General features: G+C 41.4%; 1 protein-coding gene across 1 annotated transcript in view; it reads left to right on the top strand.

The window, feature by feature from the left end:
* Nucleotides 1-25472, top strand: part of pemt (phosphatidylethanolamine N-methyltransferase) — a 134630-nt gene that overhangs the window by 38584 nt on the left and 70574 nt on the right. The window contains exon 3 of the mRNA XM_063058836.1: nucleotides 16545-16660. Within this exon, the coding sequence (XP_062914906.1) occupies nucleotides 16545-16660 (116 nt within the window). The remainder of the gene's footprint in view (nucleotides 1-16544; nucleotides 16661-25472) is intronic.

The raw sequence follows: 25472 nt of genomic DNA on the forward strand, positions 1-25472 counted from the left end.
CTATAGATGCTGCTTGTCCTGCTGCATTCACCAGTACTTTTTGTGTGTTGACGGGACACTTGTGTTTATCCCGAGAAAGACTACCAGGACCATGAAGCCTTGCGCAGGCACCTGTGTGCGCATGCATGACGTGTGCATACGCGTACATGCCGATCTTTTTTTCCACAAATCAGTTTTGCCTTCATCTTCTGACTACACTGTACATACATTATTTCTGCTTTATATAGGCTGTGTATTTATCATACATATCATTCCTGCTTTTACTATATGTTCGAGTTATTTTAGGTTTTATTTGGTATGATTTGGTAGGTTATTTTTTGGGTCTGGAAACGCTCAAAAAATTTTCCCATATAATTTAATGGTAATTGCTTCTTCGCTTCACGCCATTTCGGCATGAAAGGTTTCATAGAAACGCTCTACCTTAGCGGGGGAAATACGGGACAAGGACGGTCCCATATGGGACAAATTTAGCCCAATATATGGGATGTCCCGGCAAATACAGGACAGTTGGCAACCTTATGTTCAAGTTCAACAGTGCGTGACAGGGAATGAGGAAAGGTGCAGCTGACTCATATCGTTCCCTCGCGGCCCGGTAGCACATGCTTTGCGGCCTGATGGCTGGAGACCGCTGACATACACAGAAACAATTTTTTTGCAGAAATAAAAATCCAGGCGTGCCTTTGACTCTGAAAACTCTTTAGATACTGAGTATGGGTTTCAAGAATAAATCTGTATCAATTGCTCAACAAAGTGTGGCACTGTCTATTTCATTAAGTTTATTTAGTTGATTATTAAATCATATTAGATTTGAACACGTTTTTCTCTAATATTTAATTCAGCAGGATGATAACATGGCACTAAAAAAGAGGAAATCCTAGAAAAAGACCCTTGACTGCACACTTGTTTTTGCCTGCTGTCCTCCCAGAGAAACTACGTTCTTTGTTTCATATTCGTTCTCTAAAGGCCGCTATTGATACATTGGTTAGATAAGCTTATTTACAGCTAATCCCCACAACAATCCCAGTCTCTCTTTTTCACAAATGATGTTTTATTTTGTTCTTTGCATTATTTCCCAATATTTCTGCTGCTTAAAACCAACTTGTTTTCTTTTGTTCCTAGTTTTAAGGCAGGGTTTCTGACCTGAAACGTGAATTCTGTCTCTCTTTTGCAGAAGCTGCCTGATCTACTGAGTGTTTCCTGCATTTTAGTTTTTTGCAGTTTTCTGATTTTTCACAGAAATGTGAAGTGAGATGTGAATCATTTTAATGATCAACTTTCCTTCTGTTTTTCATTTAAAGTGTAATTAGAATGTTTCCTTTCAATTTATTCTGAGAGAAGTATTGCAAGTCCTCCCAATGTTATCCCATCCTGTAAACTGTTCGTAACTTAGACAATTCTCAAGTCAGAAATACAGCTATAACCCAAATTTCCACATGGCTGAAGATGCCTGCAGCACTACTGAGCTGGCAAATCCACCTCCGTAGTCTTTTGAATGCTTGTTTGTATATGGGTTGTATATACGTTGGACATTTTATACTAGGGAGGACCTGTACCTAAAATGTCATAACCTGGGCCAAGTTTCTCCTTACATTAAATAGAAGAAACAAAGCCTGCTCTGCATGCTGGTACTGCAAGGTTTACAATGATCAGGATTACAATGTTCCTGTTGTAAAAGATTATATGCATTTTCAATGTATTGAGTATTCTGTCTATTTTGTTACTGTTACATAAGCACCTTTCTGGGTTAGTATACTGCAAACCTGCAGATCAGATCCTTTACTAATTAACATCACAGCTTTAGCATAAAAAGGATTCTTGATTACCTGACTGGCAGACCACAGTACGTGTGCTTGACCAGGGGACTGTCTTGTCTCCCGTTCTCGTCACCATTTACACCTCGGACTTTAACCACTGCATCCTGAGTCTTGTCATCTTCAGAAGTTTTCGGATGACTCTGCCATAGTTGGATGCATCAGCAAGGGAGATGAGGCTGAGTACAGGGCTATTTTAGGAAACTTTGTCACATGGTGTGAGCAGAATTATCTGCAGCTTAATGTGAAAAAGACTAAGGAGCTGGTGGTAGACGTGAGGAGAGCTAAGGTACCGGTGACCCCTGTTTCCATGCAGGGGGTCAGTGTGGACATGGTGGAGGATTACAAATACCTGGGGATACGAATTGACAATAAAGTGGACTGGTCAAAGAACACTGAGGCTGTCTACAAGAAGGGTCAGAGCCGTCTCTATATCCTGAGGAGACTGAGGTCCTTTAACATCTGCCAGACGATGCTGAGGATGTTCTACGAGTCTGTGGTGGCCAGTGCGATCATGTTTGCTGTTGTGTGCTGGGGCAGCAGGCTGAGGGTAGCATACACCAACAGAATCAACAAACTCATTTGTAAGGCCAGTGATGTTGTGGGGATGGAACTGGACTCTCTTACGGTGGTGTCTGAAAAGAGGATGCTGTCTAAGTTGCATGCCATCTTGGTCAATGTCTCCCATCCACTACATAATGTACTGGGTGGGCACAGGGGTACCTTCAGCTAGAGACTCATTCCACCGAGATGCAACACAGAGCATCATAGGAAGTCATTCCTGCCTGTGGCCATCAAACTTTACAACTCCTCCCCTGGAGGGTCAGACACCCTGAGCCAATAGGCTGGTCCTGGACTTATTTCATAATTTACTGGCATAATTTACATATTACTATTTAACTATTTATGGTTCTATTACTATTTATTATTTATGGTGCAGCTGTAAAAAAAACCAATTTCCCCCGGGATCAATAAAGTATGACTATGACTATCAAGAACACCTGACATTGCACCTTGATACTGCTAGAAATGTTGCCTTTTACTGCTGCCTTTTATGGATCAAAATGTGTGTCTGTGATGTTCGCCTGAGTAGGGAGGGGTTCCTCTTAGCTTCAGCCATACTGAGTTCAATATCTTGGTGGAAATCTTGCACAAGAATTCCAGGATTCGAGTGACTAGGATAGGGCAAACAAGTAGCTTGGACTTGAAGCTGAACAGGCAGGAAGTGGTTAGAAAAATTGCATTCAGGATTGACTCTGCAAGGACTTGTGCACTATGGTGCAAAATTTTCACAACCACTTTGTTATTCAAGTTGGTTATATGATCCTTTACCTCCATTGGTTCAGTGAATCCTTGCACTCATCCAAAGCAGCACCTTTGATGTTTTAACAGCTCAAACAAAGAAACATCTAGAGTTGCACATTTTTTTGTGGGAAGGCACCAAGAAATGCTGGGCTATATTATATTTAGGTGTGACAGCTCAGGAGGTTATTGTGTCAACTTCCCGGCAGGTGAGGACATACAGTATATCCGTTCTGCACCCTTGCAAAAGAAAGCTGCTATGAATGCACGTTGATATGCTTTGCACATTGGCTCATCCTTCTGAAGTATTTAAATATTCAATGCAAGCATTTACCAAAATCATTTATCATGTATGTACTTTAGGGAGAAAGGGTAAATGTGCCATGATGCATCTAGAAATATTTTCTAAATAACTGGTGTTTGAGAACCATCAGGTTAGATTGTACATCAGTGTTAGGGAAACAATGAATGGATATCCAAAAGTTCTGAAATAGGGTATGGCTGTCTTGGTACAAAATGTTTAGAAGCCGAACCTGGAACAAAACTAGAAAATCTGTCGATATTCTTGAGTCGTTGCACAAGAGTGATACTTCTGAGTGAATGTAGCCATGTGACATGGTGGGAATCCGTTTCTGAGTAGCAGTCTGCAAGCTATGGTACAATTCTGCCAACAAGTGTAATACTCAGCTGCTGTATATATTGCTTTGACTTGGAAGGTCACTTTAATTCCTAGCAAATTATTCTAGTTGTTTGTCTCTCATGAGGTTGAGCACTTGTCTGGAAACTGTAGCCTGTGTATATTTATTTGATGTCTGTAACTAGAATATTCTGGCCATACAGTTTATTTGTTGGTCACTAAAGCTTCCAGGTCAACATGCTGGTTCTTGTATCTCTGTGTGATGAACAGACTAGGAGGGAACATAGATAGTGTTACTCCTCTGAGAGCGGGAGAGGATACTGGCAATGTATTCATGATCATTTTGACAAAAGTAATTCATAATTACTTCCTGCTTTTGTGTCAATGTGCATGTCTAGTATAACCACTAGATGTATAGACTGGATTACCATAAACCATTTATCTAATCAGGTGATTGATGGAATGGGTAAATAATGACATGCATGTATCCTTTAATAGTTTTATGGTGGATATTTCCAGGGCCTATTTCATCAGCTAATTTGAATTTATATTGCACTTGGGAGAAAAAATAATTTCAATAAATGGATGAGGTTTTTTTGACTGACCTTGTCCTTGGATTACCATCATTTCATAATATAATGGGAATATCTTCAAGACTATCTTCTGAGCCTATTTGCTTGCAGCCTCTGAGCTTCGGTCTTTATGCTGTTAAGTGGTGAAACTTTGATCAAGTAATGAAGTAATGTCCCCAACCATATCCTTAGGTCTTGAGCAGATCAGCTGTTTGGAGTATTTGCAGGCATTTTTTAACTTCTCCCTATTTCAATCTGAGGTCCCCAAACAATTTAAGAATATCACTATCATCATGGTATCTAAGAAAAACATGGTAATGTGCCTTAATGACTGCTGCCTGGTGGTTCTGACATCATCCATCATAACGTGCTTCGAGAGTATCTGCATCAGCACAGGAGCCCCACAGGGATGTCTGCTTAACCCCCTGCTCTACTCACTTTACACCTATGACTGTGTGGTTGAGTACAGCTCCAACACTATATACAAGTTTGTTGATAGTACCGCTGTTGTGGGCTGCATCAAAGATGGTGATGAATCAACATGCTAATGGAGATTGAATATTTGGCTAAGGTGGTGTAATAACAACAACCTTTCACTCAATGTCAGTAAGACCAAGAAACTGATTGTGGGCTTCAGGAGAGGGAAGCCAGACGTCCATGAGCCAGTAATGATCGGAGGATCAGAGGTGGAGAGGCCCAGTAATTTTAAATTCCTGTGTGTCATTATCTCAGAGGACCTGTCCTGGACCCATCATATAAATATAATTGCAAAGAAAGTAAGGCATCACCTCCACTTTCTCAGGAATCTGCAAAGATTCAACATGTGATCAAAGACCTGGGCAAACTTCTATAGAAGTGTGATGGGAAGTTTGCTGACTGACTGGATTATGGCCTGATATGGGAACACCGGTGCCCTTTGAGCAGAAAATCCTACAAAAGATAGTGGATTCGGCTTAGTACTCATATAAAACCTTCCTAACCATATCAATAACTGTGGCGCTTCTCTTCCTGATGAACTTAATGTATTCTACGCAAGATTTGAACAGAAGAGGAGCGTCCCGCTCCCTCCGGATGAACCAGACCTGGTGGCATCGAGATTCATTATCACCGAGGAGGACGTTAGAAGAGCCTTCCTGAAGATAAATCCAAGAAAGGCGACGGGCCCAGATGGTGTCCCAGGACAGGTTCTCTGGGCCTGTGCAAGCGAGCTAGCTGGAGTGTTTGCTGACATCTTCAACTGCTCCTTGCTTCAGTCTAAGATCCCCTCATGTTTTAAGAAGGCAACGATAATCCCAGTGCCGAAGAAGAGCAAGGTGGCATGCCTGAATGACTATCGACCTGTGGCTCTGACATCAATTGCTATGAAGTGCTTCGAGAGATTGGTTATGGCACACATCAACCACAGCCTACCACCGGTCAACCTCGACGCTTTGCACTTCGCCTACCGGTGCAACAGGTCAACAGCAGATGCCATCTCTCTGGCCCTACATTCCTCCTTAGAACACCTGGAGAATAAAGACGCATATGTAAGGCTCCTTTTCATCGACTGCAGCTCTGCCTTTAATACCATCATTCCAAATAAACTGATTCCTAAGCTCCGGAACCTGGGCCTTAGCACTCAGATCCGCAGCTGGATCTTCAACTTCCTCACAGACAGGACCCAGGCTGTAAAAATAGGGGACAAGCTCTCCTCTACAATTACTCTGAGCACCGGTGCCCCACAAGGCTGTGTACTCAGCCCCCTGCTGTACTCACTGTACACCCATGATTGTGTAGCCAAGTTTCCATCAAACTCAGTATATAAGTTTGCTGATGACACAACAATTGTAGGCTGTATCTTGGGTAATGATGAGTTTGAGTACAGAGAGGAAATTAAGAACCTGGTGGCATGGTGTGAAGACAATAACCTATCCCTCAATGTCAGCAAGACAAAGGAATTGGTTGTTAACTTCAGAGGGAGTAGCGGACCACACGACCCAATTTACATCGGTGGTGCGCAAGTGGAACAGGTCAAAAGATTTAAGTTTCTCGGGGTCAGTATCACAAATGACCTGACTTGGTCCAACCAAGCAGAGTTCACTGCCAAGAAGGCCCACCAGCACCTTTACTTCCTGAGAAAACTAAAGAAATTTGGCCTGTCCCCTAAAACCCTCACTAATTTTTATAGATGCATCGTAGAAAGCATTCTTCCAGGATACATCACAACCTGGTATGGAAGTTGTCCTGTCTAAGAGCGAAAGAAGCTGCGGAAGATTGTGAACACGGCGCAGCACATCACACAAACCAATCTTCCATCAGTTGACTCACTTTACACCACACGCTGTCAGAGCAATGCTGCCAGGATAATCAAGGACACGACTCACTCAGCCAACACACTTTTCGTCCCTCTTCCCTCCGGGAGAAGGTTCAGGAGCTTGAAGACTCATACGGCCAGATTTGGGAACAGCTTCTTTCCAACTGTGATAAGACTGCTGAACGGATCCTGACCCGGATCTGGGCCGTACCCTCCAAATATCTGGACCTGCCTCTCGGTTTTTTTGCACGACCTTACCTCCCATTTTTCTATTTTCTATTTATGATTTATAATTTAAATTTTTTATATTTACTAATTTTAACTATTTTTAATATTTAATATTTGTAATCCGGGAGTGTGAAGCGCAGAATCAAATATCGCTGTGATGATTGTACGTTCTAGTACCAATTGTTTGGCGACTATAAAGTACAACTATTGATTATATATACATGAAACATTGCTGTGGCAAAGCAGCATCCATCATCAAAGATCCTCACCAGCCAGGCCATACACTTTTCTTGTTGCTGCCAGCAGGTAGAAGGTACAAGTGCCTCAGGACCCTCACCACCAGATTCAAGAACAGTTACTGCCCTTCAACCATCAGGCTCTTGAACAAAAAGGGTTAACTACACTCATTCTACTTCTGGTGTTCCCACAACCAATGGTCTCACTTTAAGGGCTCTTTATCTTGTTATTTCTTGCGCGTTATTTATTGTTATTGTATTTACATTTGTATAGTTTGTTGTACATTGATCCTGTTTAGATACTGTTCTATAAATTTACTAAATATGCCTACAGAAAATGAATCTCACGGTTGTATGTGGTGACATGTATGTACTCTGATTTTCTAGAAAAAAGTTACTTTGAACTTTGAGGGATGGTCGTCGACTCTATCCTCCCAGAAAACCTTAACCTACCGCAATTCACCTACTGCTGAAACAGGTTCATGGAGGTTGCTGTCTCCTTGGCCCTAAACTCATCTGTGGAGCAACTGGACAATAAGGACACCTCCTTTAGGTTATTGTTTATTGACTTTGGCTATGACTTTATTTGCTATAGTTCCAATCAAACCCATCTCCAAACTCCTCAACCTGGGTTTCAACAATTAACTCCTTTTCCAATTGGATTGTTGATGTCCTGGCCAGTGCAACATAATCAGCAAGCAGCACCTTTACCGTGATTATCCTCGCACTGATGCTCTACCAGGTTGTGTCCTCGTCCCCCTACGGTACTTTCCTATACATTCACAATTGCATGGCTGGATTTTGCTCTAACTTCATCTTCATATTTGCGGGTGACACTACCGTAATGGCCTGAATCTCAAATAACAATGGTTTAGAGTATGGGAAAGAATTAAAGTGATTAGTGGCATGGTGTCATTATACAACCTTTTTCCCAATGCCAGCAAAACAGAAAAGCTGGTCATTGACTTCATGAAGGGGGTTAGTGCACACGCTCCTGTTTATATCAATGGTGCGGAGATCAAGAAAGTTAAGGGCTTCAAATCCCTGGGAGAAAACATCACCAATAGCCCTTCCTGGTCCAACCATGTAATGCATTGCCAAGAGAGCGCACCTGTGCTTCTATTTCCTCAGGAGGATAAAGTTAGTTGGCATGTCTCCATTGATCATCACTATGTTTTATAGATGCACCATAGAAAATATGCTGTCTGAATGCATCACTGCTTGGTATAGCAACCATAACTCCCTGCAGTTTCTTGTCCAAAACAGCTTTGGTTATGCAGCCAACATAATCAAAGAATCCACCCACTTCTGACGTTTTCTTTTCTCCATCACATCAGGCAGAAGATATAAAAGCCTGACAGCACGTACCACTGCACTCAAGGACAACTTCTGTTCTGTTGTTTTAAGATTATTGAACAATCCCCTAGTATAAGACAGACCTCCCCTGGTGCTCCTTCTTCCCTTTCTCTCATAGTCCAATCTCCTCTCCGATCAGATTCCTTCTTCTCCAGCTCTTTACCTTTTCCATCTATCATTTTCCAGCTTCTTAATTTCCTTCCCCACTCACCTGGCTTCACCTTTCACCTTCTGGTTTGTATTCCTGCTCCTCTCCCTACCTCCTTGTTCTGCCCCCCCCCCCCACAGTGTCTACCTGCACTGCTCTTTCTCTGTAGCTGTAACACTTTATTCTGTATTTTCTAACTGTTTTCCCTTGTACTACCTCAATTCACGTGTTAAGTGATCTGTATGGGTGGAATGCAAAATAAGATTTTTCATTGTACTTCAGTACATGTGACGTTAATAAATCAATTTACCAATTTTTGCCACTTGGTTTTGGCAGGAGTGCCCAATGTGTTATGTCTAAGTAGGCAGCTTCCTACTTCATAAAGAAGCTATTCTTGGCAACACACTGTGGACTATCAGGATATAAATCTATCATTGGAGTACCTGACTGTCCTGATTAAAGAAGATATAGTGGTCATTATGGCCTCTAAACATAAATAAGTCATCTGAATTCCATGGATATATGAAATTGATTGAGAATTTTTTTTCAATCACAGACTGTGGCGAATCTAATTGTTCTTTTGATTCATGTAAAGTTCTGAATTTTCAAAGGAAGCCCTAAGCACCATTATCATGTTCAGGATGCTTTTGATCTTCACAAATCTGCAAGCACACTTCATGTAATTCTGTGCAGAAGAAACAAAAGGTTAAGTCCCTTTCTGTGAGTGTAGAGATTTAAATACCTCGTAAATGTTATAGTGAAATGAGCAGAAAATTAGAATGTGTGATATTAATCTGCTGATTTTGTCATCTGAGTGATCATAATTTTGATTAATCGTAATATTTATCCATTTATGTAGGCTGGTGCTGTGCAGATTGAAGGTTCTTGATCTCTGCCACCTTTACAATTGAAACTTAGCTTCTAGTTTCATTGCTGCATGGAGAGTTGGAGGCAGAAGTGATCTGTATATTTTTAGAGGGTGTTGTGATAGAAATGAGACAGATTCTTTGGGTCTCAAGGCAAGGATTCTGGAAACAGTTTTAACAATAAGGAGTTTATTTACAAGGGGAGAGGAGCTTGGGGACAACACAAGCAGCTACAATATTCGCTCGAATGCGCTTAAAGTAGACGAGTGTGGGAAAAGTCGGGTCGGCAGTACAATACACGGGAAAACGGTGTGGGGACAGAGTACAGGTTCCTTGAGAACATCAAGTTCCTTGGGGTGCAGATCTCGGACAATCTCACCTGGTCCAGGAACACCACTGGGATTGTGTAACGGGCCCAGCAGAGACTGCACTTTCTGAGGAAGCTTAAACAAGCATCACTCCCCACTAACATCTTAATTACATTCTACAGAGGCGTGGTTGAGAGTGTGCTGACCTTTAGCATCACAATCTGGTACTCCAGCTGCAGGGCTGTCGACAAAAAAGCCTTGCAGAGGGTGGTTAGGGGAGCAGAGAAGGTTATTGGGATCTCCCTACCTTCTGTCCAAGACCTCTTTCAGAGTCGATGCCTCCAGAAGACACGGTACATCATTAAAGACCCCTTACACCCTCTCCATGAACTGTTTGTTCTTCTGCCATCAGGCAAATGTTACAGGAGCATCAAAACTAAAACCACAAGACTACTAAACAGCTTCCTCCCACAGGCAGTCAGACTGCTAAATAGCTGCTCTTCCTGACTCTGCTTTGGACACTTTTAACTTGCACTGGACACTTATAACTTGATTTTAACTTGACATGTGGCTGTTGTGTTTTACTATTTATTGTTATGTTTATTATTTAGTGTTGCATTTGTTACGTTATGATTGCACTGCTCCTGGGAAACTCTGTCTCATTCTGCCCTGCCGAGCTAATATACGGTTAGAATGACAATAAAGTTTTTTGAATTGAATTGAATTTGAATTGAATTGAATTGAATATACAAGCAAGGGAAAAGTAACCACGATACCTGCCCCCCCCCCCTTGACTATGGGCAGGCACAGCTCTCTGCTACAGGGAAAACAATAAATGCTTCCAAAACTCTATTCAATGCACAGCTCACCACGTGTCTCCAGTGCTGTTCTGCAGTCTTCAGCCTGGGTGAAGCAGGGTGATCCCTCGAGGATGGCAAAAAAGAGAGCGAGCCAAGCACATGTAGCACCCTTTATGGGTCAGGGGGCTGGAGGGTCCAGCCCAGGTGATTCACCGGGGGGGGGGGGGGCAATGGCTTGGTGCTAGACGGGTTAATCCAATTAAGGTGGCCAGTGGTTAAGTGTGCATTGGTTATTTGGGAGGGGTGAAATGTTGAATAGCATGTGGTGTGCCTTCTGACCAGGCGGAGGGCAGTGCTGAGTCGTGACAGGCATGGCTGTCTGGATACAGAGGGGTAGCCATTCGACTGCAAATGGGGGCTTGTCAACCCTATCTCTGATGATTGTCCTTTAGTTACAACTTGTACCAGTACATCCAGTTGGATCCCCGTTGCAGCAAAGAGTTAACTGCTGGAGAATTGACCATGTCACTCACTGTGGCAGAACCACTTTTTAGCTACCTGCTGTGTCCAAACCAGTGTAGCACACAGTAGAACAAAGTGAAAAATGTCTGTTTAGCTAACACTCATTTAGTTCTCTATTTTCCAGCTGTGAACAGAATGTAATTGAAACTGTTGTTTTGTAACTCCAGAAATTAGTTTTAAGAAAACAGGAGCCAGGAAACAGATGTACTTTGTTTTTACTTTCCCTTTCTTTAGTGAGGTGTACACGTATGATATGGTGGCATAATGCAATATGCCATTCATGCATTATTTGTATATAAAACCTGTAATGAATTATGTAAACAAATAAGGATGCTTAATCAAAGTCAAATATTACTGAAGTATGTAACATATTGCTCTCTAGTCATCTTATATACCGACAGGGTGGGGGGGGGGAGGCAGTGTGGGTGGTGGTTGGTCACTCTGCTTGGCAGTTAAGATGTGGTTTTGAAACAATCTCATGTTCTGGGGCCTCCTCTGTGGAGGTTGTAGGAGTTGACTCTGGGACTGCAGGAAGTGGTTTTGACAGCTCTGGATGCTTTTCTTCTTTAACTTAGCTCTCTTCAACTTATCAATGTGTTGTCTCCAGATGACATCAGATGCAACCTCAATTGTGTAGGAGAGTGGTCCATTTCTGTCCTAATCTTTCCAAGTACCCACTTTTTATCACCTCTATAATCCTTCACCAGAACTGCATGTTCAGGAGTAAAAGATCAAACCTTCTTGTCTGAGTTGCCCTCAATTTGTCTCAGCTGTTTGTCCAGCATCATCCTTCTGAGGTTGGATCTGAGGGGATCCAAGAATGAACGCAAGGGATGACTTAGGAACAGCATAGCTGGTGAGTTATTTGTTGGATGTCGAGTGTGCTGCATTGCGATGTACAAGGAGGAAATTGGCGAGCTTCTGATTCAGTGTTAGTGTAGTGTGTTTTGCTGACTTTATGGCAGAGAGTTCTTCAGACTCTGGACAAACCTTTCCACCATGCTGTTTGTGGCTGGGTGATACAATGCAGATGTAATATGTCTTAGACCATTTATTTTCAGGAATGACTGAAACTGTTCCACAACAAAGAGTGATCCGTTGTCACTAAGTATTCTGGAACACCAGTCCTTGAAAAGATGCTTGTCAATAGATCAACAATGTGTGAAGCTGTAGTGGAAGCTATTGGGAACACTTCTAGGCACTTTGTAGCTGCATCTACTACTACCAAGAAATCTGTGTCCATGAATGGTTTAGCAAAATCCAAATGAATCCTCTGCCAAGGCAATGCAGGCCATTCCTAAGGATGGAGAGGTGCTGCTGTTGGCATCTTCTGGATGTGTTGGCATTCTGAACAGTGCATGGCAAGCTGCATGATCTGCTGAGCTATCCCAGGCCACCAGAGGAAACCTAAGGCCAGCGCTTTCATTTTGACTATGCCTAGATGATCACCATGTACTGCAGCTCCTCCAACACTTAAGCTCTCAGCCTGAATGGTACAACAACTCTTATTCCCAACATAACGCAAACCCCGTTAAGGACAAGTTCATCCCCACACTGGCAAAAATGGGGAAACTGGGATTTCTGCAACACACTCCAGCCATTTTGGGTGGCAATGTATACCTGAGACAGTGCGGGGACTTTTCTGGTTTGCCTATGGATCATCTCTGCCGTTATAGGGATACTTTTGATTTGCTTTAAGGAGAATACATCAAGAGGAGTGTCCCCTTTTGTAAATTTTTCAAGCGTTTCCTTTTCCAAGGGTAAACAGACAATCCATCAGCATTTCTGATTTGTTGTACTCTTGAATTTGATCTTTGATTTGTGTTCTCCAAGAAACAGAACTCATCTCTGCATTCATGCTGCTGCTTTAGTGGAACACCCTTTTGTGCATTGAAAATAAACACTAGTGGTTGAAGATCAGTAATGAAAGTAAACTTTCTGCCATAGAGATACTGATTGAAACACTTAACACCCCAAACTAGACTCGAGGCCTCTCTGTCAATCTGTGCGTAATTTTTTTTCTCTGCAGCAGTAAGAGAACATGATGCAAAGGCATTCACTTCCGTCACTCAATATGTGACATGACTATACCTATACCAGAAGGCAAAGCTTCATTGGACGATGCGGATCATAATGTGTGAGTACAGTGTCTGACCTTAAAATCACCACAGATCCTGAGAGACCCATGCTTCTTGGTTAGTGGGACCACTGGCATTGCTCATGGGCTCCACTCAATCTTGGAAAGGAGTCCTTCAGCCTCCATGCGATCTAGCTCACTAGCTACTTTATCGCGGATGGTCTAAGGAACTGGCTGGGTGTGGCAATTTCCTTTTACACTATTTCGCCTTTATGTTTGAGTTTTCCAATGCATTCCTTGAACACTGTTGTGGCATCATCCAGTACCTTCCTTAATTCGCTTTCAGTTGACTGTTGCAGGGGATGTAGCATGCAAATTGTGGATGGATCTCCAAGCAAGTTGTAGTTGTCTCAGCTAATCACAGTTCTACAATGCTGGCCCTCCTATTTTTACCACAAAGAAGCCCAGTGTGGCTTGCTGGTTGTATTTCACTGTTATGAATGTAATTCTCATCGGAGTTATCTTTTCTCCTGTAACACGCTGTAAGGTTTCACTGCTCATGCAATGGTTTCTCTGTAGCAGCAATGTTTGGCTTATGACTAGGGATAACGGGGCTTTGGAATGTGGGGCTATAAAATGAGACGGATGTTGTTCTTTCTTGTGGGTCTGGGACCAGGGATTTTGCGGTCTTTTGCCGGGGAGAGATGAGGAGAAAAGACGCAAATGGAGAGAGTTGGTAGACTGCTGGATGGAGTGGACTTGGAACGAGGGTCGGCTGCACTCGGAGAAGGTCGACGGGAAACCAGTGGACTGATCCGTGAGCTCCAACGTTGCACATTAGACTGTTTCATGAGAATGGGCTCTTTTTCCTTTTCTTTACTAACCATATAGTCAAATTAAGAATTATAAAGCTCAATTGTTTAATCACATATTGTGTACTGTTTGTTATTTCATGGTACTGATTTGTAACAGGACACATCGCGCAGCATCCACCCAAACAAGATTTCTTAAATTTGGCAGGGCCAAGGGCTGTCTTCCCCTAGATTAAGCCGTGAGCCGAACTGAAAGTTACAATTGTGGGGGCTTGTCAGGGGTCGATTTCGTTGGATGGTCTGTGATTACCCTGAGCATTGAACCAGGGGTAGGTATTCATACTCCGGATGAATTGTTAATTCGCTTGTTAAGTACTGTTAAAGTTGCAATTGCAGGGCGGAGGTTTGATAAAATGGCTGGCACAGCTCTCATTTTAATGCAGACCAGCGTTGACATAGTGGTAACTAGAGGCGGGGATCTCAAAGACCAGGTTCTATCATTTCTGAGGAGGGAGGGGAAGGAGTAGTCAGATTTGGAATGTCTAATTAGTCCATGTCCCCCATTGAAGAGTGAGAATTCTGAGTTAGTATCTGCCCTTACCTCTCTGGCGAATAAATGTCAAAATGCCCAGGTTCAAAGTCCCAGCTATGGTAGACTCCAGCTATTCTCTGGAATAACGCCCACCCCTAAAGGGGAAGAGGGGTATGACGCTTCGGCAGAGCAGACCTCTCAGTGGTTAGATAAGTGACAGTGCTCTGATGACGTAAAGCGACAGAGATTGGTTGAGAGTTTGACTGGGTGGGCTGCCGATGTTGTGAGAGCCATTGGGTTGCGGTATCCCATAGCGACAGCTGTCAATTACATGCAAGCACTGGACCATGCTTTTGGCCTGACAGGAAGCCCAATGGAGTTCATGGTGGGGTTTCAGAACATGCTTCAGGAGAAGGGGGAGAAGCTTTCTGCTTTTATTTTTCGGCTGGAGAGGCAGCTAAATTGCTTGCAGCGCAGCGGGGTCATTCAGGCTGCTGATGTGGATCAGTTAAGAGTGAACCAGATAGCCAGGGGTGCCCAGTCCCAGGACCTGATTGCTTGGGGCCTCCGACAGTCTCATAAGACGCGCCCCCCTCTATCTTTTGTTGAGTTGATCAGATAGGTATGGGAGGAGGAGAACCATGTCGGAGGCGCAGGAGGCCTCCATCCGCAGGGTACAGTTCTTTGTAGGGTTGGAGCAGGTTTCCAATGTGGAGATGAAGGTTGTCGATAATAGATGGTGAGCAATTGAACACAAGGATATGAATTTTAAATGTGAGGTGGACCTAATGACAAGCTAGATAAGTAGACATAGACAAGTAGTGATAAGGGAATAGAAATTGGTGTAAAGCACGTTAGTGTATTATCACTAGTGTATTATTAATGATAATACACTTTTGGACTTTAAGCTGTATGAAAAATTGGTGCTGGAGTGGAGGACAATAGAATAGTCAAGTCCAGAGAATACAAAATATCATCAGGTATTTGATAAACCTCAAGCTATAAGTTTTCATTCTGAAATGAACTAGCTGTAGTGAAATCTGGCTCTATAAAAGGAAGCAGAAGATGCTTGGATGGATGAACAATGAAACTAAAGAAAATCCTTAGCCAAGACTTTATCATGTTTAGTTAACTGATTTGTAAAAATATATTCCTAGTAAGGTACAAAGATAACAGTGTGTTATCACTTTGAAACTAGTTGTTTTTGTGGTAAAGTTTATGAAGTTTGGATGAAAGCAATTTTTATAGGCATCATATTCCAGATTAAGCATGGGATCAGTTCCCTGTTAAAGGAACATTCAATTTCGAGAATAAATATCGATTACTTACTGATTGATATTCTGCATAGTGATATTTGTATGAATCAACGGTGAGTGATATTTACCTTTGATTCATTCAAAGCTGCTCTAGGAAAATTTATTGAAAGGTATACTGATTTGGGACCTTATTTTTACAATTCTGTTGGGAGCATCTAAGGCCAATAGCAATGTCTACATTATTCAAAAGTAAAAACTGAAATGTGTGAAAATTAATACAATTTCCAAAGAATTTTGGTCTCTGCAAATACTAGGGTCATAGATTCAAGAACAAGATCTGAATTGTGTTTAAAAAAAAACAGTTAGCTAGGTTTAATTGTAGGAAGTGTCAAAGTATTTTTCCATCAGGAATTACCATTGATTTTGTGCCTAAAGTCATATGCTGTAAACATTTTTTAACTCAAGTTTTCTGCGATGTTAATTAAGAATATGTAAATTAAAATTGCAATTTGCTTTCTCTGAGTCTATGTAGCTGAACAAATAAACCAGCTATGGCTTTTGAGTTGAAGAAATTACTTTTGACAGTCACTGAAGGTGAATTTCATCTAAGATCAGCATTGAATGCTACAGGAAATAAATCAGCATTGTTTCAGTATCCAAAATGTATATTGATGGAAATTTCTTTTTTTCACAAGTTACTGTATATTGTGGACAAACAACAGCAGATCTTTGGATCCTTGCTTCTTTATATATTTCTGATGTTTTGCCTTTCTATTTTAAATTGACAGGTAGGTCGTTGGGAACACAGAACAAGGTCTCTCACTAGATTGTTTGGTTCCCCTTTCACTGCATGTTACTCTGTAGCAGTTGTCATTCTACTGTTGAATGTCTACAGAAGTTACAGGTGAGATAGTAATCCACAGTTACTTATAAAATTGTAAATAGCATGTTCTTCCAAAAAAAAGTTAATATTAATGAATGTGAAAGATAAATGGTTGCAATATTAACAGGGTATAGAAATTGTAACAAAAGACGCAGAGGTCTCATTATTTGTTTAAATACTACTAAAGAAACATTTTATTGTCACAAATAAGGCATATTTTTAATTGTCAAACAAATCAATTTTGTTTCCACCATTATCATGACTGGGCCTTGTTTTGACTTCCCACCCTTTCTGTGGTAGGATTTATGATCAGAAGGCCTTACCGCTCAGTAAGGTATTACTCCTGAGTAACTTAACCTATTTATAACCATACAAGCTAAGCACCGCTCTTTTCTGTCTACCGCCACCCAACCCCTTGTCCTTTGTATGTCATTGGCAAATTTGCTGATGACAAATTTAATGTTGTATGTTCAGTTGTTACTGCTGGTGGCAAATTTAATATTATTGTGTTCGATTCACAGTGAAGTTTTCATAATGTATTTACCTTTGAAAATTTCAACAATGTCGTACTTCATAGGCAGCTTGATATATTCTGTACTGAATACTTGAGTACTTATTACTTGCATATCTTGAATCAGTCTCCCCTTGGTGGCAAAGTAAATTCAATCATGAAGTTGAAGTTGACCCAATTTTGATTTGCTCAAATATTAAAAATTGCCTGGCAGCTCTTTTACTTGTGTAGTAGTGCAACTACATAATTGTAGTTGGTAACTAGCTGGGAAGATTGTTCATTTGAAAACATTATTTAGTTGATGTGTTAGGTTTTGCTTTGCCCTGTTGTATACTGATATGATTTATAGAGTTTAAAATCATTAGGTGGGCTTGGAAGAGAATTGCCATCCATTCCTAAATTAATGTTCAAAAGCATAGTAGAGCAGATTGCTGTATTTTTTTTCCTTCAAGCTTTGTTTAAAACCAGTCTTGTTCAAATCAAATAAAAATAAACATTTTGTGCTTCAGTTTTATGTTAAATGGACCCATTTCTTTCATATTTGCATAAAGATGCTATAAAATCATCAATAATGTAGCACTCATTAACAATATGCACAAATGATTATGGTCCCTGCTATTGCAGCAATAAGAATGCAACCAGTCAGTATTAAGAGTACAGATATAATGTTACCAGTAATCTACTTCAATGTCAATCAATAAGAGATTAAAGAAAAACACTTTTATTTTGCGTACTATCTTTTGTTTACTTTCCTTAATTCTTTTCACAAAGAATTTATTTTAACATTCATATTCCGCTCTAAGTTGTATAGAATTCGTAAAATACTACCTTGTACGATTGCATAAAGCAAAACTTTTGTATTCTGATAAAGACTCCTAATATACATATTAATTAGGTTTTAGAATAATGATAAAATTCAGAACTTTTTGCAGCTGCAGTCTACTTAAAATTGAATCTTGAGATTATTTTTTCTGTTCATATTATAGAGACTTATTTTCAAATTCAGTGCACATTATATGGAAGATCTATTTGCTTTCATTTAACTAGAATTGGTTAAAGGTTCAGACTACATTTGTTTAAAAAAATTTGAAGGGAATTTATTAGCAAAATGCAGATGTCAAAAAGCAATAACTAGAAGTCAGTGATTGGTTGTTAAGGCAGAGGAACAGGAAAATCCAGTAGATCCTCTGCAGTACTGAGCTGGAAGTTGTTGTTTACAGTTACGGCAGTAAAGACCATAAGACATAGGAGCAGAATTAGGCCCATCGAGTCTACTCCACCATTCAATTATGGCTGATCCTTTTTTCTCCTCCTCAACCCCAGTTCCTGGCCTTCTCCCCATAACCTTTGATGCCATGTCCAATCAAGAACCTATCAATCTCTGCCTTAAATACATCCAATGACCTGGCCTCTACAACTGCATGTAGCAACAAACTCCATAAATTTACCACCTTTTGGATAAAGAAATTTCCATGCACCTCTGTTTTGAAAGGGCACCTCTCTGTCCTGAGGCTGTGCCGCCTCGTCCTAGACTCTCCCACCATGGGAAACATCTTTTCCACATCTACTCTGGTCTAGGCCTTGCAACACTCAAAAGGTTTCTATGAGATCCCCCCCCCCCCATCCTCCTGAATTCCAGTGAGTACAGACCCAGAGCTATCAAATGTTTCTCATATGATAACCCTTTCATTCCTGGAATCATCCTTGTGAACCTCTTCTGGACCCTCACTAATGCCAGCATATCTTTTCTAAGCTGAGGGGCCCAAAACTGTTCACAATACTCAAGGTGAGGCCTCCCCAGTGCCTTATAAAGCCTCAGCAATCTGGTTAAAGGACCAAAACTGGTTTGTTTGTGTGTTAGGGGGGAGAGGGGTTTTGGAGGACCTGAAATACAGCATGTTGAATATATGATCAGCAGGATTTGCTTTTGAAGTGACCTGTATTTTTTTTAAATCTGTTCCTCAAAGGTGAGGATTGTTTGCCTCCACTTCATTTATGTGTGTTTTGAATTGGCTCATTAGAATAATGTGGGACCTGCACACAGGAAGGGAAGGAGGTATGACAGAGATCTTGGTTGTAGTTTGCATTGTGGTGTGCTGCTTATGTGTTTTTAGATGGGCCCATGTGTGCTGCTGATGCAGATACTTAAAGCTCACAGTAATTCAAGTTGATTTTGCACAGACATGAACTAAAAATTAACAAGTTGGTGAGAATGTTACACTGAAGAAGGCACAGCAGCAGCTGCACTTCCTGAAAAAAGTTGAGGCATGCAAAGCTGCCTCATTGAGGCTCTCTGTCTCCATTCTAACAACTTTCTGCAGGAGCACCTTCGAGAGGATTTCTGTCTGGCTGCATCATTGTGTGGTATGGAAGCTGCAAGACCCTACGGAAGATAATTGTTGAGAGGATCACCGGGTTCTCCCTCCCTCCCCATTTCACCCCTCCCCAATCATCCTCAGCAATGTTCTGGGCCCTTCGTATACAACTCTCCTGGTAAGCGTTGTATACAAAGGGCCCAAAACATTGCTGAGGATTCCATCTTACAATCCCTTTGACCAACTACCATCAGGAAGGAGATGCAGGAGCATCAGGACTAGGACAGCCAGACCAGATGACAGCTTTTCCCCTGGCTGTGAGACTCATGAATACTCTGCCACCTCTGAGGTCTCATCATTAGGACAGCATGCTGTTTACTGTTTATTGTTTACCTATGCTGTACACTTCACCCGCATTTTGAATTGTATTTTATTAACTTATTTGTACTAATGTTTTGTGTGTTGTGTGATATATGTATTGTGGGTGCGCTTGTAACATAAATTTGCTGGATCAAGTAACAACAGCACAAAAGGATCGCTACTTATCTTTTCACCCGTTTATTTCTTCAAGCTCAGCCGGTGAGTGAACTTGGACCCGACATCAGGGAGAGAAACATTCTCATCTCCCTGGTGGTTCAACAAGTTCACTGCCTGATGTCAGAATTGTTAGAAGATATAAGGCCACTGATACAAAAGAACAATCAGTTTGATAAGCATTCCGGCCAAGTCAATGGACTATTGATGCAAAAGAACAATCAGTTTGATAACCATTCCAGCCACCTTAATTAAAGAAAAGAATGTCTTACCTGGTTTGCTGGAGCCACAACTTAATTACAAAGATAAGAACATCCGTCAAATTTATGCTTTAATTAAGAAAGGAATGTTCTGTCTAATTTCCATCAGGTACTGCCTTTTGTCAAAATCAAAAGGTGTGAAAAGCCAGAAGACATCTTATGTGGAACTGGGTGAACTTTATCCCTTATCTAGTTCCAAAGAAAGCAGCTGTGAGACACTATTCAAACACGCTACAGTCATAGACAGACATAGTCAGTACTTAATCCATTGTTTACAGGAATCTGAGAATCCCCCATTCCCTTAAACTTCATTACACTGTGGGCCAGAGGAGCATTGCGTTGTTTGGTTGTATGTATGTACAGTCAGATGGCTATAAACGTAGCTTTTAAAAAGTTGTTAAAATTACTTCTTCCATCCCGTTGGTATCCCCTTGCCATGATGGAGCATTGACTAGAGTGACTTTATCAGTAATTTAGTATCAAGCATGTGGGCAGATCGGCTCACAAGGGAGACAAACTTGTACGTGAAATTGAAATACCCGAGGTCTTAGCTTTTGTGTCCAAACGAATAATACTTATTTTTTAGTCTTTTCTTTCTTTCATTCTGCCCTAGATTATTAGTGGGATATCAGTTTTCTCTAGGAATGTTGCAAACAGGTGATATTGGTAGCAACACACATAGAAATTGCTGGAGAATGCAGCAGGCCAGGCAGTATCTCTAGGAAGAGGTACAGTCGACATTTTGGGCCGAGACCCTTCGTCAGGACTAACTGAAAGAAGAGCTAGTAAGAGATTTGAAAGTGGGAGGGGGAGGAGGAGATCTGAAATGATAAGAGAGGACAGGAGGGGGAGGGATGGAGCCAAGAGCTGGACAGTTGATTGGCAAAAGGGATATGAGAGGATCATGGGACAGAAGGCCTAAGGAGAAAGAAAGGGGGAGGGGGGAAGCACAGAGGATGGGCAAGGGGTATAGTGAGAGGGACAGAGGGAGAAAAAGGAGAGAGAGACAGAAAAAGAATATATACATAAAATAAATAACGGATGGGGTACGGGGCGGAGGTGGGGCATTAACAGAAGTTAGAGAAGTCATTGTTCATGCCATCAGGTTGGAGGCTACCCAGATGGAATATAAGATGTTGTTCCTCCAACCTGAGTGTGGCTTCATCTTTACAGTAGAGGAGGCCGTGGATAGACATATTAGAATGGGAATGGCACGTGGAATTAAAATGTGTGGCCTTTGGGAGATCCTGCTTTCTCTGGCAGATAGAGCGTAGGTGTTCAGTGAAACGGTCTCCCAGTCTGCGTCGAGTCTCATCAATATATAGAAGGCCACATCAGGAGCACCGGATGCAGTATATCACCCCAGCCGACTCACAGGTGAAGTGTTGCCTCTCCTGGAAGGACTGTCTGGGGCCCTGAATGGTAGTGAGGGAGGAAATGTAAGGGCATGTGTAGCACTTCTTCTGCTTACAAGGATAAGTTCTTTCCTGATCTGCTTGGAGACACTTGAATTTGAGGATGTATCAGGTGGTGCAGTGGATGTTGTCTATTTAGACTTAATCAGTGCCTTTGACAAGGTCACACATAGTTTCCCCCATAGTTAAAATTTCTGCGCAGAATGAAAAACAGCAATACTTGTATGGATTTCCTGTAAGTCACAATTCATTATATACTAAACCAAACAGATTAGCAAATCGGGTTACAATAGGATGCTAGATAAAGGTTGTCAAGCCGAGGAGTGGTAGTGGGGACAAGCTCCTACTACCTAAAAGTGCTCCTCACGGCATGTGCTTCAGATAGCCTCTGACAACCAAGTCCATCTCCTGGCCTTCTCATGTGGCTTAGCCTCTAAGCCCGGCGGAACTGTTTCTACTGACAGGAGAAGGGGCGAAGGCGGGTCCTGGCGCCATAAAACCAGTGCTTCAGGTAGATGGAGCTCGTCAGTCTGGGAAGGCAGTCCATCTAAGAGAGGGAAAACTCTGATTTCAAACCTCTGCTGCCTTGCAGCCATACCCACTCATGGGGAAGGCTTCAGGAGTAAACCGTGAGGACAAATCCAGAGTTGGAGTCCCTAAGGCAGTCCGACGTTGTTTTCAACCTCCCTCTGGCAACTCCTGTGATGTCACTGGTGCCAAGCTGTATCGGCCCTTGCCCTTCGCTTGGACAACATCGGTGTTGTGGAGAGGGGAGACTTGCTGCTTGGGCAACTGCTGGTCTTCCATACAACCTTGCCCAGGCCTGTGCCCTGGAGAGACTGAAGCAAGACTTTCCAGGCGCAGATCCATGGTTTCGCGAGACTAATGGATGCCATCTAGATAACTGAATTTTATTCAAATCCATTGCTTTTGGCATCACGGTTATTTAGAAGTACTAATAATGTGAAAATTCACTTTTCAGTAAACATGATGCTATTTCTTTTTGTCTTTTTGGTCATTAATTAATAACAGTTGTTCAGCTATGTGCATGGCTTCTGATAAATCATCAGGGTAAAGGTGAAGTTTGGTGCGATCTGAAGAATGGGCTTTGATTAAGAAAAGAATTAAGTTTCATTCATGATTATGGTGGCTGGGTCATTAGCCTAGGATACCTAGAATCAGAAAGTGTAACTTAAAAGTTTTTGTTTCCTTTATTGTGCCATAATCGGAGATCAGTGAGTGCAGAGTCAACAGGAATGATAATTCTGGAACATAAAGATTGTAAGCTGTGAAAAATGATTACAAAATTAAACTAGAGGAAGGAAAAGATGAAAAGGTTAGAAAAACTATGCATATTCTATCCACTGTGTATTACAATTTTGTATAGCACCTTCTCCAATAGTTAACATCCTAATACTTAGATTTTCAATCAACAAAAAGAAAAAATGCTTCTACCTAATATGAAAAAGAAAGCTCGTGCTCAGTATGAGGAGCATCGGTCATCAAATAAGCAAGCGGAGACTGATGGCCGAAAGAGTCAGAATAAACATTATTCACATTTTTAAATCAAACTCTAATGTTTATGAGGTTCAGTCAGGTACTTTAAGTATAACTGGGATACCACGTTATTACACTTTTGTAAGATTTAAATCTATGAACAAAAGTATCCTTATGTGCCAAAATGCTGGCTACACCCTGAAACAGAATACAGAGTGATGGATTTTCAAACATATTCTGTAAGTGGTTGCTCAGGAGGCAGATATAAACAGTTCAGGATCCTCCGGTGTAGGAAAGCAGATGGATGAGTATGGGGCTAGAGGGTTTAGTGGAGGTTCAGCGGGTGCTTTCCACTAGACCACAAGCAAAGGAGCAGAGTTAGGCTATTCGGCCTATCGTCTGCTCTGCCATTTCATCATGACTGATCCAATTTTCCTGTCGGTCCCAATATCCTGCCTTCTCCCTGTATCCCTTCCTGCCCTGACCAATCAAGAATATTATCAACTTCTGCCTTAAGTGTACATAAAGACTTGGCTTCCACAGCTGCCTGTGACAAACAATTTCACAGATTCACCACTCTCTGGCTAAAGAAATTCCTCCTCATCTCCATTCTAAAAGGACGCCCCTCTATTCTGAGGCTTTGTCCTCTGGTCTTAGACTCTCCCACCATAGGAAACATCCTATGCACATCCACTCTTTCAAGTCCTTTTACCATTCGATAGGTTTCAATGAAGTCATCCCTCAATGGACATCTTCAAGGAGCGGTGTCTAAGAAAGGCAGCATCCATTATTAAGGACCTCCAGCACCCAGGGCATGCCCTTTTCTCGCTGTTACCATCAGGTGGGAGGTACAGAAACCTGAAGGCACACACTCAGTGATTCAGGAACAGCTTCTTCCCCTCTGCCATCCGATTTCTAAATGGACGTTAAACCTGTGAACACTGCCTCACTTTTTTAATATATATTTCTGTTCTTTTGCACAATTTTTAATCTATTCGATATAGGTAAACTGTAATTGATTTACTTATTCATTTATTATGCTCAACCTTTTGATTCCTAACTTTTAAGTTCTTACCAACATCTGCTTTGACAACTTCACTAACCGTTCTGGCACTCTGGTTCCCATCCCCCTTCATTTCCTGGCGTTAATTTTTAATTTGGCCCTTTTTGCCATTGCTAGTTTCTGCATTTGTGGGAATGACTAAAATAGATGCAGAATTCAATTGTAAACTGTTCACTGAAGATTGATTTCTTAGCAAACTTATGACAATGTGAACTGCCTCCTGATCTACCTTTCCTAATTCCCATTGCAAAAAGCCATTTTCATTAAGTAATCTTTACTCCCCAATGAAATAAAGGTGACCTTGCACACACAGTAATTTGGAATATTAGATTGAAATTGAGGCACTACAGATTATATAAAATTTAATAAGCACTCATGCTCACTCTAAAACCCTCAGTAAAATTATACTAAACTAAAATATGAAAGCAAAATGGATTGATTCAAGACATCTTTGAAAACAATAAAGCCTCAAGGTAATTAATTTACAGGACCTTGGCTTATTCCTCTGTAAAAAAAAGCTTTTAATTCGGGAAAAAAAGTTAACACCAAAACTCTCTTTTGGTTTTCACTATGTGATAATGAAAGGAATTGATGAACAACATAAACTCCGGAAGTTCAAGATTGCTTTGAAAGTGCCACAGACATACAATGGCATGCAAAAGGTTGGGCACCCCGGTCAAAATTTATGTTACTGTGAATAGCTAAGCAAGTAAAAGATGAACTGATTTCCAAAAGGCATAAAGTTAAAGATGACACACTTCTTTAATATTTCAAGCAAGAAAACTTTTTTTATTTCCATCTTTTACAGTTTCAAAATAGCAAAAAAGGAAAAGGGCCCGAAGCAAAAGTTTGGGCACTCTGCTTGGCAGTACTTAGTAACAGCTCCTTTGGCAAGTATCACAGCTTGTAAACGCTTTTTGTAGCCAGCTATGAGTCTTTCGATTCTTGTTTGGGGGATTTTTGCCCAATCTTCCTTGCAAAAGGCTTCTAGTTCTGTGAGATTCTTGGGCCATCTTGCATGCACTGCTCTTTTGAGGTCTATCCACAGATTCTCGATGATGTTTAGGTCAGGAGACTGTGAGGGCCATGGCAAAATCTTCAGCTTGTGCCTCTTGAGGTAGCCCATTGTGGATTTTGAGGTGTGTTTAGGTTCATTATCCTGTTGTAGAAGCCATCCTCTTCTCATATTCGGCTTTTTTACAGACGGTGTGATGTTTGCTTCCAGAATTTGCTGGTAT

The sequence above is a fragment of the Mobula hypostoma genome, chromosome 9, assembly GCF_963921235.1.
Source record: "Mobula hypostoma chromosome 9, sMobHyp1.1, whole genome shotgun sequence".
In the NCBI taxonomy this organism is placed as follows: Eukaryota; Metazoa; Chordata; class Chondrichthyes; order Myliobatiformes; family Myliobatidae; genus Mobula; species Mobula hypostoma.